The sequence below is a fragment of the Meleagris gallopavo genome, chromosome 12 (assembly GCF_000146605.3).
Source record: "Meleagris gallopavo isolate NT-WF06-2002-E0010 breed Aviagen turkey brand Nicholas breeding stock chromosome 12, Turkey_5.1, whole genome shotgun sequence".
NCBI lineage: Eukaryota > Metazoa > Chordata > Aves > Galliformes > Phasianidae > Meleagris > Meleagris gallopavo.
This window is the reverse complement of record NC_015022.2, coordinates 18,417,867-18,431,867: the sequence shown is the minus strand read 5'-3', so window position 1 is coordinate 18,431,867 and position 14,001 is coordinate 18,417,867. Positions and strand designations below refer to the sequence as shown.

General features: G+C 52.9%; 1 protein-coding gene across 1 annotated transcript in view; it reads left to right on the top strand.

The window, feature by feature from the left end:
* ITGA11 (integrin subunit alpha 11) overlaps window positions 1–14,001 on the top strand; it is a 36,000-nt gene that overhangs the window by 18,005 nt on the left and 3,994 nt on the right. Inside the window, 25 exon segments of the mRNA XM_003209597.3 lie at window positions 322–419; window positions 421–450; window positions 1,332–1,480; window positions 1,676–1,820; window positions 1,900–2,065; window positions 2,715–2,785; window positions 3,245–3,389; window positions 4,225–4,373; window positions 4,631–4,771; window positions 4,932–5,135; window positions 5,678–5,808; window positions 6,451–6,617; window positions 7,200–7,342; window positions 8,298–8,408; window positions 9,000–9,085; window positions 9,665–9,872; window positions 10,416–10,514; window positions 11,358–11,434; window positions 11,830–11,919; window positions 12,456–12,546; window positions 12,626–12,739; window positions 12,982–13,068; window positions 13,189–13,299; window positions 13,382–13,477; window positions 13,733–13,846. Coding sequence (XP_003209645.2) covers window positions 322–419; window positions 421–450; window positions 1,332–1,480; window positions 1,676–1,820; window positions 1,900–2,065; window positions 2,715–2,785; window positions 3,245–3,389; window positions 4,225–4,373; window positions 4,631–4,771; window positions 4,932–5,135; window positions 5,678–5,808; window positions 6,451–6,617; window positions 7,200–7,342; window positions 8,298–8,408; window positions 9,000–9,085; window positions 9,665–9,872; window positions 10,416–10,514; window positions 11,358–11,434; window positions 11,830–11,919; window positions 12,456–12,546; window positions 12,626–12,739; window positions 12,982–13,068; window positions 13,189–13,299; window positions 13,382–13,477; window positions 13,733–13,846 — 3,023 coding nt within the window.

Here is a 14,001-nt window from a genome sequence, read left to right as displayed (position 1 = left end):
GTTATGATCGGATGCTTCTTGCTCTCATTGCTAATGGGTGTTTTATAAAGAGGACTGTATGAGACAGGACGGAGGGCCAAATCTGAATTAGAAAATACATTGCAGGGTGTTATTCTTATTCAGACTGCTATTGGCAGGGAGGATGCATGTGTCTTCTTTCTGCCTTGCTGGAGTGAATACACCCAGAAGGGCTTTATGAAGGATTGAGGATGTTTTTTTCAAACAAATCATCAGTACCTGATGGTGAGGAATGGGGCCATAAATCCCCACTTCTCAAGGGCTGCCAAGGCCTCTCAATGCCGCGCTGCGTATCTTTCACAGGATGCCAGACATACATGGACATAATCATCGTTCTGGATGGATCAAACAGCATATATCCCTGGGTTGAAGTTCAGCACTTCCTGATCAACATCTTAGAAAAAATTTTACATTGGGCCCGGCCAGATCCAAGTAAGCCCTGATATGCCGCTGTGTTGTGGCTTTGTGCAAAGTCTCTGTTTGGACAAAATGCTGTAATCTGGCACTGAGCGTTGGATGGTCGCAATGCTGAGCCCATGGAAATAATGCTCACACTAATGTCCCTAAATGAGCTACGGGGAGCTCAGCAACACGCACCCCGACCAGGCATGGGGAGGATGAAATCATATGGGCATGTAGGAGTATTGCCCTGGGCAGATGCAGTCGTGCACTTATTTGTGCAGGCATTTTGCAAAGCTCTATGATAAGGAAAGGGAGGAGAGAGGTGTTATGGCCACTCCTGATTCCTTAGCACGTTGCACAGATGACCCCCAGTGGGTCCTATCGGGCGGTGATGTAGTTCTGCACTGGATCACAGCACGGCTGCATCATCCTGCACCTATATACCCAGAGTGGGCAATAGCAGGCAGAAAATGGAAACAAAACTGGAAGCAGAGTGGAGCAAATAGAGATGCTGAGGGTGGCTGTAGGCTGCTGAGGAGGTTGGGTCCCAGCGGGGCTGGGGATGCTCAGCTGCTGCCTCCACTAATGGAGCACAATGAGCAATGAACTGCTGTGTCAGTGTTCTGAATGGCTTTCTCTTCTGTAGCTGAGCACAACTCCAAACAATCTCAGACCCAACATTTCGGTTGTCACAGCTAGCCTCAAAACCTGGCAAAATACCCCTTGATTCATTTTTTACTATTTTCCTTTTCCCTTTTTTCTTGGCCCAACTTTTGCTTGGGTTGTTGTTCCCAGCCTACGCATGCATCCATGCCATAGATCTGCCACTTTTTGGGGCTGGGAAAGCATCCCCTCAGGTTGCTATGCCCCACTTTCAGCAGGCTTTATTGTGACCTGCCTGTGCTCTCTAGGTTGGAGTTGTTCAGTACGGAGAAGATGTGGTCCACGAGTTCCATTTAAATGACTACAGGTCTGTAAAAGACGTAGTAGCGGCTGCCAGCCACATAGAGCAAAGAGGAGGGACAGAGACCAGGACTGCCTACGGGATAGAGTTTGCTCGGTAAAAATCCCTCACGTTCACCTTCATTCCCATAAGCTTAAACTCAGCGTCTTCTTCCCTTCTCTCCCTCGTCGCACTCCATCCCTCCCTGCAATCCCCTGCAAAGGGATGCAGGGCACAGCCTCGGGGACGCGTTGGGGTGGCTGTGACCCCTGCGGTGACTCTGAGCAGCCCAGGGCATCTCTTCAATTGCAGCTCGGAAGCGTTTCAGAAAGGTGGCCGGAAAGGGGCAAAGAGAGTAATGATTGTAATCACAGATGGAGAGTCGCACGACAGCCCAGATCTGGAGAAGGTGATTGAGGACAGCGAGAAGGACAACGTCACCCGATACGCGGTGGCTGTGAGTACTGGGGTGCTTCGGGACAGCTGTGTCCATGGCATGAAAAGACCTGATCTTCACATCCCTACCTCCACCCCAGGTGTTGGGTTATTATAACAGAAGAGGAATCAACCCCGAAGCCTTTCTGAATGAAATTAAATTCATAGCGAGCGACCCTGACGACAAACACTTCTTCAATGTCACGGACGAAGCGGCGCTCAAAGACATCGTGGATGCCCTGGGGGAAAGGATTTTCAGCCTGGAAGGTGAGCAATGCCTTCCCTGCCCTCCCCATATTCCAACCCAGTCAGTAGGAGCTAGAATGGCCACAGAGCACAGATGTAGGTGCCTTATTTGATGCTCACGCCTTAGAACGCCCTAGGTTGAGCAAACAGGGTGAGCTTTTTGGTTTTCACCACTGAATTTATCTCCATTTCATAAGGAAAGGGCATACTGGGACAAGCCATCGAAACTGAAGATGGAAGGCTTTCACTGAATATAAAAGAAAGAAGATTTGGGGGAATTTTGGTCAAACAGTTCCTAACCCCCCCACCAGCTATCTCAGCCAGCCCAATGCTTCTCCATGGCACGATATCTCACTGGCTGAGGAATTTCATCCAGTTACAACAAAAGAAAACCCTTTGAATCCACTTTTTTTTTTTTTTTTAATGTGATCCTGCAATTTGCAGCTAGGAAACAAGGCAGCTGCACAGAGGCTGTGCTCACACTATTTATTCTGTATTTATTCAATGGCTCATTAGCAGCACAAGTGTGTGTAATTGTGGTGATTGAGGGACATTTGTGCCAGCTGAGGTCATTTGTGCTCAGCAGGGTGGAGGTGCTCTCATCCCATCCAAACCAATGTCATCCCTTGCAGGAGAATTTCGCGTTAAATCCCTTCTTTTCCTTTTTAAGGAACCAACAAGAATGAAATCTCCTTTGGATTGGAGATGTCCCAGACTGGATTCTCATCACACATTGTGGAGGTAAGAGGGTAAAACTACTTTGCTCCTGCTCATACCTGTAGGTGTTTACAGCTGGGGAAAAGGGCTGTGAAGGGGATCGGTGGGTGCTGCATCTGCACAGGCAGTGCTGGGGTCACTGTTCCTGGGGGTGTTTCACAGTTGTGGGGACGTGGCACTGAGGGACGTGGGCACAGTGGGATGGGTTGGGGATCTTGGAGGTCTTTTCCAGCCTCACTGCTTCTACGATAGCCTAGAACTGGGTGTTTAGGGATCTCACAAAACCAGCCCCTTGGGTCATGGAATCATAGAATCACTGAGGTCCTCACATATGGGTCACCTTCACCCCTACAAGTAACAAGTGGGAGAATTGTCTCTGATAAGCAAGAAATAGCATGAAAAGAGGCTTTAAAAATAGAAGGCAACCAAATGAGATGCAGTGCGAACCTCCTGCATGCTGTGCTGACCGTGCCATCTCCGCAGGATGGGATCCTGCTGGGTGCTGTGGGTGCCTACGACTGGAATGGGGCCGTGCTGAAGGAGACCAGCAGTGGGAAGGTGATCCCACTGCGTGAGTCCTACCTGCAGGAGTTTCCTGAGGAGCTGAAGAACCACGGCGCATACCTCGGTGAGGCGGCTCGGCTGGGCTCTGCGGCTGGGATTTGATGCTCAGTAATAGGAAGCACAAAATGCTGCTTGAGTTGGGAAGGGCTGCCAACGTCAGGGGTAATGTCCATCTGTGCAAGACCTCTGGTAACCCCAGCACCAAGGGAGAGCCCCACAGCAACTGCATCACACAGCACAAATGCAATTTTAGTGCAGGAGGCCCAGCTCACCCCAAGTGCTTACTGGAACAGCTTAAAAAACATTGATGAAATTTTATGCCCAGGGAGGAAATACCTGCTGTGCTAATCTGTTCCATGTGTGGGAGTCCCGCAGTGAGGATCCCAGACTGGTTTGCAAAATGAGGCCTCTGCCCAAGCTATGAGTGCTGAGACTGGGGGCTGTTCACCCACCAGGACACCAGGAGCCCCAGGCACTCCTTTCCTTACTGGAAGCGGTGGGAAAGACAGAAATAGCAAGAAAGCCCCACTGTGCCCTGCCCTGGGATCCGAGTGCTTCACGGTTGATGCTCTGCTTAGAAATATCCCCCCAGGAGGGGAAAACAGAGAAGATGTAACCTAAGGTAGTCAGTGCCCAAGGAACAGGGGTCTGTGAGTCCCAACAGCCCCCACGCACTCACATCTCAGCTGGCTGTGACCCTGGGGGAGGCCTGAGCCAGCCTCAGAGCCGGCTGTGCTTTGAGACTCTAAAATAATGTGTAGGAATCCAGAGCTGCAAGTTTGAAAAAGGGGGTTTGTCAGTTATAGTGCTCCTCTGCAGCCACCAGAGGTGACCCCATGCAGGATATAGGATGGGACAGGCAGGAGGCAGATCTTGCTCACCCTACACCCACCCCACAGGTTACACCGTCTCCTCTGTTGTGTCCACTGCACGCGAGAGGCTCTACGTCGCGGGAGCACCCAGGTTCAACCACACTGGGAAGGTCATCATCTTCACCATGCACAGCAACCGCAACCTGACCATCCACCAGGCGCTGAAAGGAGAACAGGTAATGTGAGACATGGCTGCAGTGCTGCCTTCTGCTCCTCCTCTCCCTGCGTGCAGCATGGATTTGCCCAGCTGCTGTGCGCTGCCATACTGATGTTCCCCATTCGTTTTGTATCATAATGTACAAATAGTTGGGGAACTCTGGGTTGTTGCTGCACATGCAGTCCCAGAAAGTGTAGGAGAGGAAGGGACTGGTGCTGTCCTTGCAGGCAAGGTCACAGTCCCCAGGTGCTCCCATCTCTCTCTTGTCTCCCCCAGATTGGCTCCTACTATGGAAGTGAGATCAACTCCCTGGATGTGAACGGTGATGGTGTCACAGACGTCCTGCTGGTGGGAGCCCCCATGTACTTCAGTGAGGGCAGGGAGAGGGGCAAAGTCTACGTCTACATCCTGCAAGAGGTACAAGCGTGTCAGTGCCACCACAGAGCTCAGCACTGTGGCTCGTTATGGCACCCATGTGCCACAAACCAATTATTTTGAAGGACTCACCTCTTGTCCATTTCCCTTTTAGGGTTTTCCAGGCTTTCTGCTGACGCAATTTCCCACTTTCTCCTTGCAGAACCACTTTGTCTCCAGCGGGGCCCTCGAGGACCTGCAGAGCTACCAGAACTCACGCTTTGGCTCCTGCATTGCTGCTGTGCCTGACCTCAACCAGGACTCCTACAATGATGTCGTCATTGGGGCACCTTTGGAAGATGACCACCAAGGAGCAATCTACATCTTCCTTGGCTTTGAGGAGACCATCCTGAAGAAGTACAAGCAGGTACAGCTCCCAGGGCTTTGGTTGGCTCCATTCTTCATCAGCTGTGCCCATGGACACTGATGATCATTGACTTCACCAAACCCAAGCTGAAGTCAAAGTCCATCAATGTCCATGAGCGCAGCAATAGTGCATTCGGTCATTGATTTACATGGGCCAGGAATTTATGTTGTTTTTTCTTGTTGCACAGTCATCTGTTATTTTCTCTTTTGGTGGGCCCAAGACAAAACAAATGCACAGTATGGAGAACATGCTCAGCATTCAGAGCAGCAGTTTGCTTTGGATAAAATATTAAAAATACTCATGAGGAATAGCAAATGTCAGCATAAATCTTTTGGATCATGCCTCCAAAGGGAAACTTCTCGCATCCTCTGACAATCTAAGTTTGATACAATTACTTGGGAATAGGTGTCCTCAGTAACCTGGGGAACTGGCACAGCAGACCTTAGTGCACCCACGCTCACATGAACACCCCGCCTTCAAAAATGCTGACTTTGCAGGCAGAGGTACAAACCAGGCTGGATTCTTTCCCTTTTGCTTTTCAGCGAATAGCAGCTGCAGACCTCGGACCAGGCCTGATGTATTTTGGATGCAGCATCCATGGACAGCTGGACCTGAATGAGGACGGGCTCATAGACTTGGCTGTTGGCTCACTGGGGAACGCTGTGGTGCTGTGGTTAGTCCATCTCCTTTGGCACTGTTCTCTGCCCAAAGTCCATTGCAATGTGCTCGTGTTTTCAGAGGAAAATAATCTCCCAAAATCCTGACCCATCCTTCCAGAATAATGCCCGCAGTTTGGTGGGGCTGCGGGATTCCAGATGCAGTTGAGTCCTAAAAGAACATCAGGGATGTTTTACATGGAACCTCGTCGTTAGTTCCCTGGGAGTTTCAAAGCGATGTATTCACCTGTGATGATAACCAGACTCTTCCTACTCTTATTTAATAAAACAACAATAATTTCAAACATTGATTAACACTTGGGAGGTTCCTTGGGGCTCTTAGGATGTGGGTAGCTGCCCCAGTGGAAACGCTTTACCTGCACGCTCCTTGAGGCTGCAGAAGCACTAGTGTGCATGCAAGGCACCAAGTCCTGCTCTCACACTCTCTGCTGTCATAAGCAAGGGGCAAATGCATAGAGGAGACCCTATGCTTCCAGTGCTACACAGCTGAGCTGAGAGCAGGTCTGCATGCTGCCTTTGGTCTTCTCGATGTTGAGAAAAAAGTGTGAAAAAAGTGAATCTAGAGATCTGGGGCTTTCTGTAGGATGCTGTGGTCATGCACAGGTGCTCCATGCTGCAGTAACTTGCTCGCCCCTCAGGTCCCGCAGCGTTGTCCAGATCAATGCCAGTATCCGCTTCGAGCCCCCCAAGATTAACATCTTCACCAAGGACTGTAAGCGCAATGGGAAGGATGCCACCTGCATGACAGCCTTCGTCTGCTTCACTGCCATCTTCCTCTCAGCCCACTTCCAGACAGCCAGCGTGGGTAAGCAGTAGGCAGAACCCTCACGTGCTCCTTGCAGAGCTCCCGGTTCACCTCTGCCCCAGGACACAGCTGCCCCACTGCTTTGCAGCCAACAGGACAACGGGACGTGCGCGGTCCCACAGAGCTCCCCTTGCTCTGTGCTGCAGCAGCAGGACACATCTGCACTCCAGATGTGCACACTTCCGATCAGCTCGGAGCAGTTTTACTGATGGAGCGCTCTGCTTTGAAAGCACCGCGCGCTGCTGTGACCCCACATCCACCCCAGTGCCTGGGACTCAGTGGGGGTGAGAGCAGCTCAGCCCCAAAGCTGGCGACAAATGCTCTCAAAGGGCTCTCCAAATTGGGAAAAAGTTGGCCCTGAGCAAAGCTCAAGAGCCACCAACTCTTTGTTTCCTCACATACTGGGTGTGGAGTTGTGCTGCTTGGCACCACTTGAGGACCCTCAGTTGCTTTGCTGTAGCACACCTGGGAGAGCACGGCACACCTGGGGAGCAGCACCTCCAGAGCAGTTACAGGTCAACGTGTCAGTGTGTGAGCTAAATACTTGGATATCCTGCACGTAACCCAACGCTTTCGTTGCAGCACTGAGGTACGAGGCGGCCATTGACGAGCGGCGGTACGCACCGCGGGCATTGCTGGATGAGAGCGGTGAGCGGCACGCACAACAGGCACTGGTGCTGCCAGCAGGGCAGGAGCACTGTGAGATGCTGCGCTTCCATGTGCTGGTGAGTGGAGCTGCGCTGGGGTCCTGCTGCTGCAGGGTTGCATCTGCAGGAGGGAGGATGCTCTCCCCTTTGTGCGAAGCACTGATGCAGCAGCATGCATCCGTAGGGTGATGGCTGAGGGCTCTGTGAGGCTGGGAAGGGGTCTGGTTGCTGAGCCTGGATTTATTTGCGCTGGGTTTGATGTCACAGTCATGGAGCTGCATTGCATTCCAGCTTGCTCTTGGGGATGGAATGCACTCCGTGCCTGGATCAGGGTGGTTCTCCCACTCCAAAGTCAATGCAAGTTCATTTTTTCCTATTGGAAGCCATTCAGCCCCTGCTGCTACTATCTGCTGCATCCCAAACCTTATGGTCTCCTCCCCAAGCACAGGAGCCGGCAATATGCTTGATGTCGTGCGTGGGGAGCAGCTGATGCACAATTCTGGCCAAATTCAAACATTCTCAGCAAATGATGAGAATTCTTTGGAGGCCAAAGAGGCTGCCAGACTGGCCTGGCCACAAGCCCCAGCCTGAACTGCCATGAACTTCTGGGAAATTTTTGGTTCTGGAGATGGAGCCTAGAGATGGAGCTTGGGACTTAGCTCCAGAGGCATCATGCTTTGAAGCAGCCTCATGCACATCACGTGTTTGTGGCATGGCGTGGGGGGAATTTATGGAAGTGCAGCAATGTGTGTGCTGTTACCACCTGGATGAGCTCCAGGGATGGACCCTAGGGCAGCACTGGTGTGTGAAATGCCCAGGATCAGCCCCCACCTGAACTACTGGATGTCCACATGGGTGGGTGCTGTTTGACACCACAGGGCTTGCAGTGTCCCTGTCCCTAGGTAAGGGTTAGCTGGAGAGGGAGGATGATGCACAAAGAACGCTGTATTGCAAACTCGTTTCATAAAATAACCACCCATGCCACCATGAGCAGTGGCCCCATCTCCCCAGCGCTGCTTTCTGCCTGCTGCAGGACACAGCTGACTATGTGAAACCAGTGACATTCTCCATTGACTACGAGCTGGAGCACCCTGAGAGCGGCCCTGTGCTGGATGATGGCTGGCCCACCTCACTCCGGGTCTCGGTACGTGCAGCATCCTCACACAGGGCATCACTTAGTGGGGTGGCTGAAATGATGTGGGCAAGGAATCCTTGCTGTCTGCTGCGAGACGTCCCTGTTCCTTGCAGGGGAGTTGGATTACTTGGCCTTTAAAGGTCCCTTCTAACTCAAATACTTACATGAGTCTATGAAAATCCACCCAGCAATGGCAACCCGGCAAAGCACCAGATGCTGAGTGTTTCTATTACTTACTCCTAGGGAATTTTGCCATGGGATTTGGGAGTTCTGGCTGGAGATGCTGCACTGTGGGGGTGTGCATCCATGATAGCCCTGGTTTTAAGCAGATGTTACCCACAGTAGCTTAGCTGCAGAAGGGTGCATGCATACCAGGCACGGTTAGCCCTGCCCAGCAGTACTGGAAGCTGGGTGGTACTGGTGACTGTCGAGGACTTTGGTGTCTGCAGTTGGAATTAAAAGTCTAATTTGTCAGTCAGTGTGGTCAGAAGCATCTTCTGCCTTACCCTGGGGCAGCCACCCCCATCCTTCCTGTGGTAGAACAGCCTGATGCTCTCCAGGGCAAAACAATCAGTGGTCTGTTCTTGTGGTCCCCACCAGGTCCCTTTCTGGAACGGGTGCAACGAGGATGAGCACTGTGTCCCTGACCTGGTCCTGGATGCCCGAAGCGATGTGCCCAGTGCCATGTGAGTTGGCCATGCGAGGGCTGGCTCCCCAGCCCAACCCCAGCTGCAGTGCAGGTCCCACACCGAGCACCTGGATGCTCCCAGTATGGGTGGCATGGAGCATGGAGCTGGCAGAGCACGGAGCAGTCCTGCTCCACTCCCTGAGCATCTCTACTCTCAGCTGGGAATGGATTGGTGTATTTCCAAACAACTCCTATCTGATACTATGGTGATGGGGCCCCAGAGACAAATCAGAAAATAACAGGGGGATAAATGCCAGGCTTGACTCACACAGCAGAAATAATTACATGCTATGTCTGATCCCTTAAAGAGCTTTGAAAGGTCATCTTGGGGGGCTTGGGCCTCTCCTCACATGGGTGGCAGTGGGCTCTGCGCTGAGCTCACGGCGGTAAAGAGGTGACATCTGTTGAGAAAATCACTTTTGAGGTTGTGTGTTGGAACAGACGCCTTCCCTCACATCCACCAGCAAGGCTGCAGGGCTTTGTTTGTCCCTGCAAAAAAAAACACAAAAAAACAAAAAAAAGAAACACCCAGGGATGTGATATACTGATGCCATGGGATTTACACCCTGCCCTACAGGGAGTTCTGCAGCAGAGCCCTGCGCCGTGCAGCGCCCGCCTGCTCTGCCTTCAGCCTCTCCTTTGACACATCTGTCTTCATCATCGAGAGCACCCGCAGGAGGGTGGCTGTGGAGGCAATGCTGGAGAACCGCGGTGAGAACGCCTACAGCACCGTGCTCAACATCTCCTTCTCCAGGAACCTGCAGTTCGCCAGCCTCATCCCCAAGGTGCGGTGCTGGGAGCTCTGGTGGTTGGGAGAAGGGCTCCCTACGCCCTGTACGTTCAGCTCCTGGCTGCCACAGCTCAGAAATAAGCAGATTGCTGACAGAGGTGTAGGGGCTGTTGGAGGCTCGGAGCTTCCCAAAGAGCTGGAGGTGTTTGGGCAGTAGGGACCCGCTCCTTGTGACTGGGCTAATTAACAACTACTTCTTATCTGGTCATTGTGCAGGACAGTATCTCCTGATGACCAGAGTTCACAGGGAAGCATAGAAAAATCTTGAATACGGTGCCAAGAACAATCAGTTTCATTCATTCAGCACTGTAGTTAAGTTTTGGAAGAGGATTTAGACGGGAAAGCTGAAAGGGGCTTGTTGGAAATGCTGCTCTCCAGGAGCCGTATGGGGGGCTGCCCCTGCAGTGGTGCATGGGGAGGCTTTTCCTTGCCCGTTTGTTAAATGTCTCTCTCGTGAGGGACGTTTGTGAGGAGCATGGCCATGAGGTGGTGCCCGCAGCCAAACCCAGTGTCACAAGTGCCCTGCATCCCATTTCAGGATGACACAGACATCAACATCGACTGTGCGACCGAAGAGAAGCACCCCAACAAGAGGGTCTGCAATGTGAGCTACCCCTTTTTCCGCGCCAAAGCAAAGGTAATGCCATGCCTTCAAGAAACCTTTGGTTCAGGGGACCAGGTATGCCCAACCCCAAAGCCGGCTGTGGGCTCTGCAGCCCAATCACGATTGTGATTCCATTTCCAAGACAAGGAGCCAACTTTCCCACCTTCACTTTCCTCCATGCATTTTCCTGCCTCAAATTAACCAAGAGCGATCAGCTCCCTGCCCGCTTCCACAGCAACACCTCACTGAGCTGCCCTCCATAAAACCTTTCCGGCCCCCAGATCTGGCCAAAGCTGCACCGTGTCAAAGCCTAGAAGTGATAGGAGAACCCCAGGCACCTTGACAGCTCCCAAAAGGGTGTTTTGGATTCTTGTGGCTGGGAGCAAGCAGGGAGAAGCTCCCCATGACCTCCAAGGGCTGTGAACGCATCTGCATGGCATCAGGTAGCCCTGGTCCTGCCAAGACAAAGACGAAACTGGAGATGGAAATTTGGCCAGCGAGCAGCAGGAGCTTTAATATCATAATCAGCTGTGCAGTCCCAGACAGCTTGAGGTCATCGCCATGGCACTCACAGATGTGACACGCATCACATGTTATTGCCATTGGCTCCCAGCCCCACCAGCCGACCCCATACTGCAGATGTGCACTGCAGCCCTGCGCTGCTCCCCCCAGCAGTGCCCTTTCCTGAGGGGCTGCTTTGTTCTCTGGCTTCGGAGAGAAAAATGCAGCACATTGGAGGAAGGGAGCAAATCCTGCACGTCCCCAGCACAGCCTCTTTCCCTGCTGGGAAGATGGGTCTGTGTGCAGTGCCCTGCAGCATCTCCTCACTGGCGCAAGAGGTTTTTCCCATGTAACGCTTTCTCCCAATACCCACAGGTGGCTTTTCGCCTGGATTTTGAGTTCAGCAAGTCAGTTTTCCTGCAAAGCATGGAGATCTACCTGGTTGCCAACAGGTTAATGCTAGCTGCACTCCCTCGCTGGCTGCAGCATCGCTCCCTTTCTGCCTGCAGCTCTATGCTGGGGGGGTTGGTGGGTGGGGGGCCCTGTGATGCTTTGCTCAGAGCTGTGTTTGCTGCATCCAGGTGGGGAAGAACTGCATGGAAACACCATTGCTGTGTGTTCCCCTGCTCAGTGCCCACGGGGCTGCTCCACTGCTGTCTGTGTGCAACCTTCCACCAAACAGCTCGCAGTTATGGCCTCAGGCTGATGACAGCTCTGCAGTAGAATTGCTTCTCTCTGTGCTCTGGCTGTAAAGCAGAAGTGGACCCCTTCCCACTGCGCTCCTGCACACCGCACCACAACAAAAAGACCTGGGAGCCGCTCACGTTGTGCTTTGCTGCTCTTTCAGTGACAGCGAGGAGAAGGAGAGCACCAAAGAGGACAACGTTGCCCACCTCAACTTCCAGCTGAAGTACGAGGCCGACCTGCTGTTCACCAGGTGTGGAGCAGGGGGGCACAGAGGGGGGCTCTGCATCGCTGCTTGGTGCCGTGCTTGGAAAATCAGCAGTGAGAAGCAAGGAGGGAGCTGTGTTGTGTTAAATGCAATTATTCATGGGGGAAAAGAACCAGCTTTCTGTAGGTAATAATGTTCCTAGCATGTGTCCGCAGCCTGTGCTGGGGCTGTGAAGCTGCACCTGGGCTGGCAGCTGTGCGGTTTGCAGTCACCTCTCCAAGGAAAAGAGTGTGCATGGAAAGCTTTGGGCATCTGCTAGAGCAGAGTGTTTCCTCTGTCCAAAGCAAGGAGGGGAGTGAAGGCACAAGTGATAATTTATTAACCTGATTGCAAGATGAAATGTGGACTCAAGCAGCACATTCTCTGGCACTGTTTGCTGTGATTCCAGGAAGGTTTTCTAGACCTTCAGTCGCTTTTTCTTTTTTCTTTTTAAACACTAGAGGCTCTGGGGCAGAGAAAATAAATCCACTTCATTACTGACAGTTAATGCGAGCATTCTCTGTCCCGCTCTGTCACCACAGGACCTCCAGTCTGGACTACTATGAGATCAGATCCAACAGCTCCCTGGAGAGATACGACAGCATCGGTCCCCCCTTTCACTGCATCTTCAAGGTAAAGAAGATTGCATCCCACCCCCGTGTCACCGCCCCGCTCACCTCCCATCCCTCATCCCTGCCCTTTGTCCCTTCAGCTGCAGAACCTGGGCTTCTTCCCCGTGGAGGGGGTGACCATCAAACTCACCGTCCCCGTGGCCACCAGGGCTGGCAACCGCCTCCTGCTCCTCACCGACTTTCTGGTGGACCAGGTAGGGAGGGGTCCATCCTGGTGAAACTCCTTGGCATTGGGTGTGGAGGAGAGGATGGAGATGCCCCATGGTGGATGGACCCACGTCGTGCATCACATCACGGTCACTCTGATGTCCCCACCTCAGGCCACGGTGCAGCAGTGACAGCTCTGAGTGACAGGGCAGTGTCAGGTCCACCGTTCCCACCAGGATGCAATGAGGTGGCACCAGCACATCTCCATCCCCATCTACTTTTCCCACAGGAGAACACGACCTGCAATATCTGGGGGAACAACACCGATTACCGCCACACACCGACTGAGGAGGACCTGACCCGCACCCCTCTCCTGGTAGGCACTGAGCCCTGCAGAGGAACCCTGGCATGGGGAACCCTGGGGCTGTCCCTGCTCGGTGACACAGTCAGAGCATGCAGGGCTGACGCTCCCCATCCACCAATTCCCCCTTTGCAGAACCACAGCAACTCCGACATCATTTCCATCGACTGCAATGTGAAATTGGCCCCCAATGAGGAGATGAACCTCCACCTGCGTGGCAATCTGTGGATGAAGTCACTGAAAGCAGTAAGTCCTCTAAAGGCAAAGCCGTGGGGCAGCAGCTCCCCATCCCATGGCCTGTGCTCAGCTCCAGCCTCTCTTTGTGCAGCTGAAGTTCAAGTCACTGAAGCTGACCACCAATGCTGCCCTCCAGCGACACTTCGAGAGCCCCTTTGTCTTCCGTGAGGAGGATCCCAGCCGCCAGGTGAGCCTGGGCTGGGAAAATCATGGGGGTGGGACAGCCCTGTGCAACCCCATAGCTTTGGGGTTGTTCTGATCTTGCTGGAAAAGCATGGTGGTGGCTGGCAGAAGAGCTGGAGTAACCCATGCTGGGCACACAACAGCTCCAGGCAACCCACGTTGGGTACCCAATGGCTCCAGCATTCCCCAGCAATCACCTCCATTCCTGGTTCCTGAACCCCAGACCAGCATATCTATCTCCATGCTCTTTGCCTTCCAGATAACGTTTGAAATCTCCAAGCCAGAGGAGTGGCAGATCCCCATCTGGATCATCCTGGGCAGCACGCTGGGGGGGCTCCTGCTGCTGGCACTACTGGTGCTGGTGCTCTGGAAGGTGAGCAGTGCCCGTGGGGGGGGGGGTAGGGGAAGGGGAGCGAGTGCTAGGGGGACCCCCGGCTCGTATGCCCAAGACCGCTCACGTGGCTGCTGGGAAAAAATGCACCTTCACACCAAGGGTGCTCTATTGGGCATCACAACAGCATCTCTCTT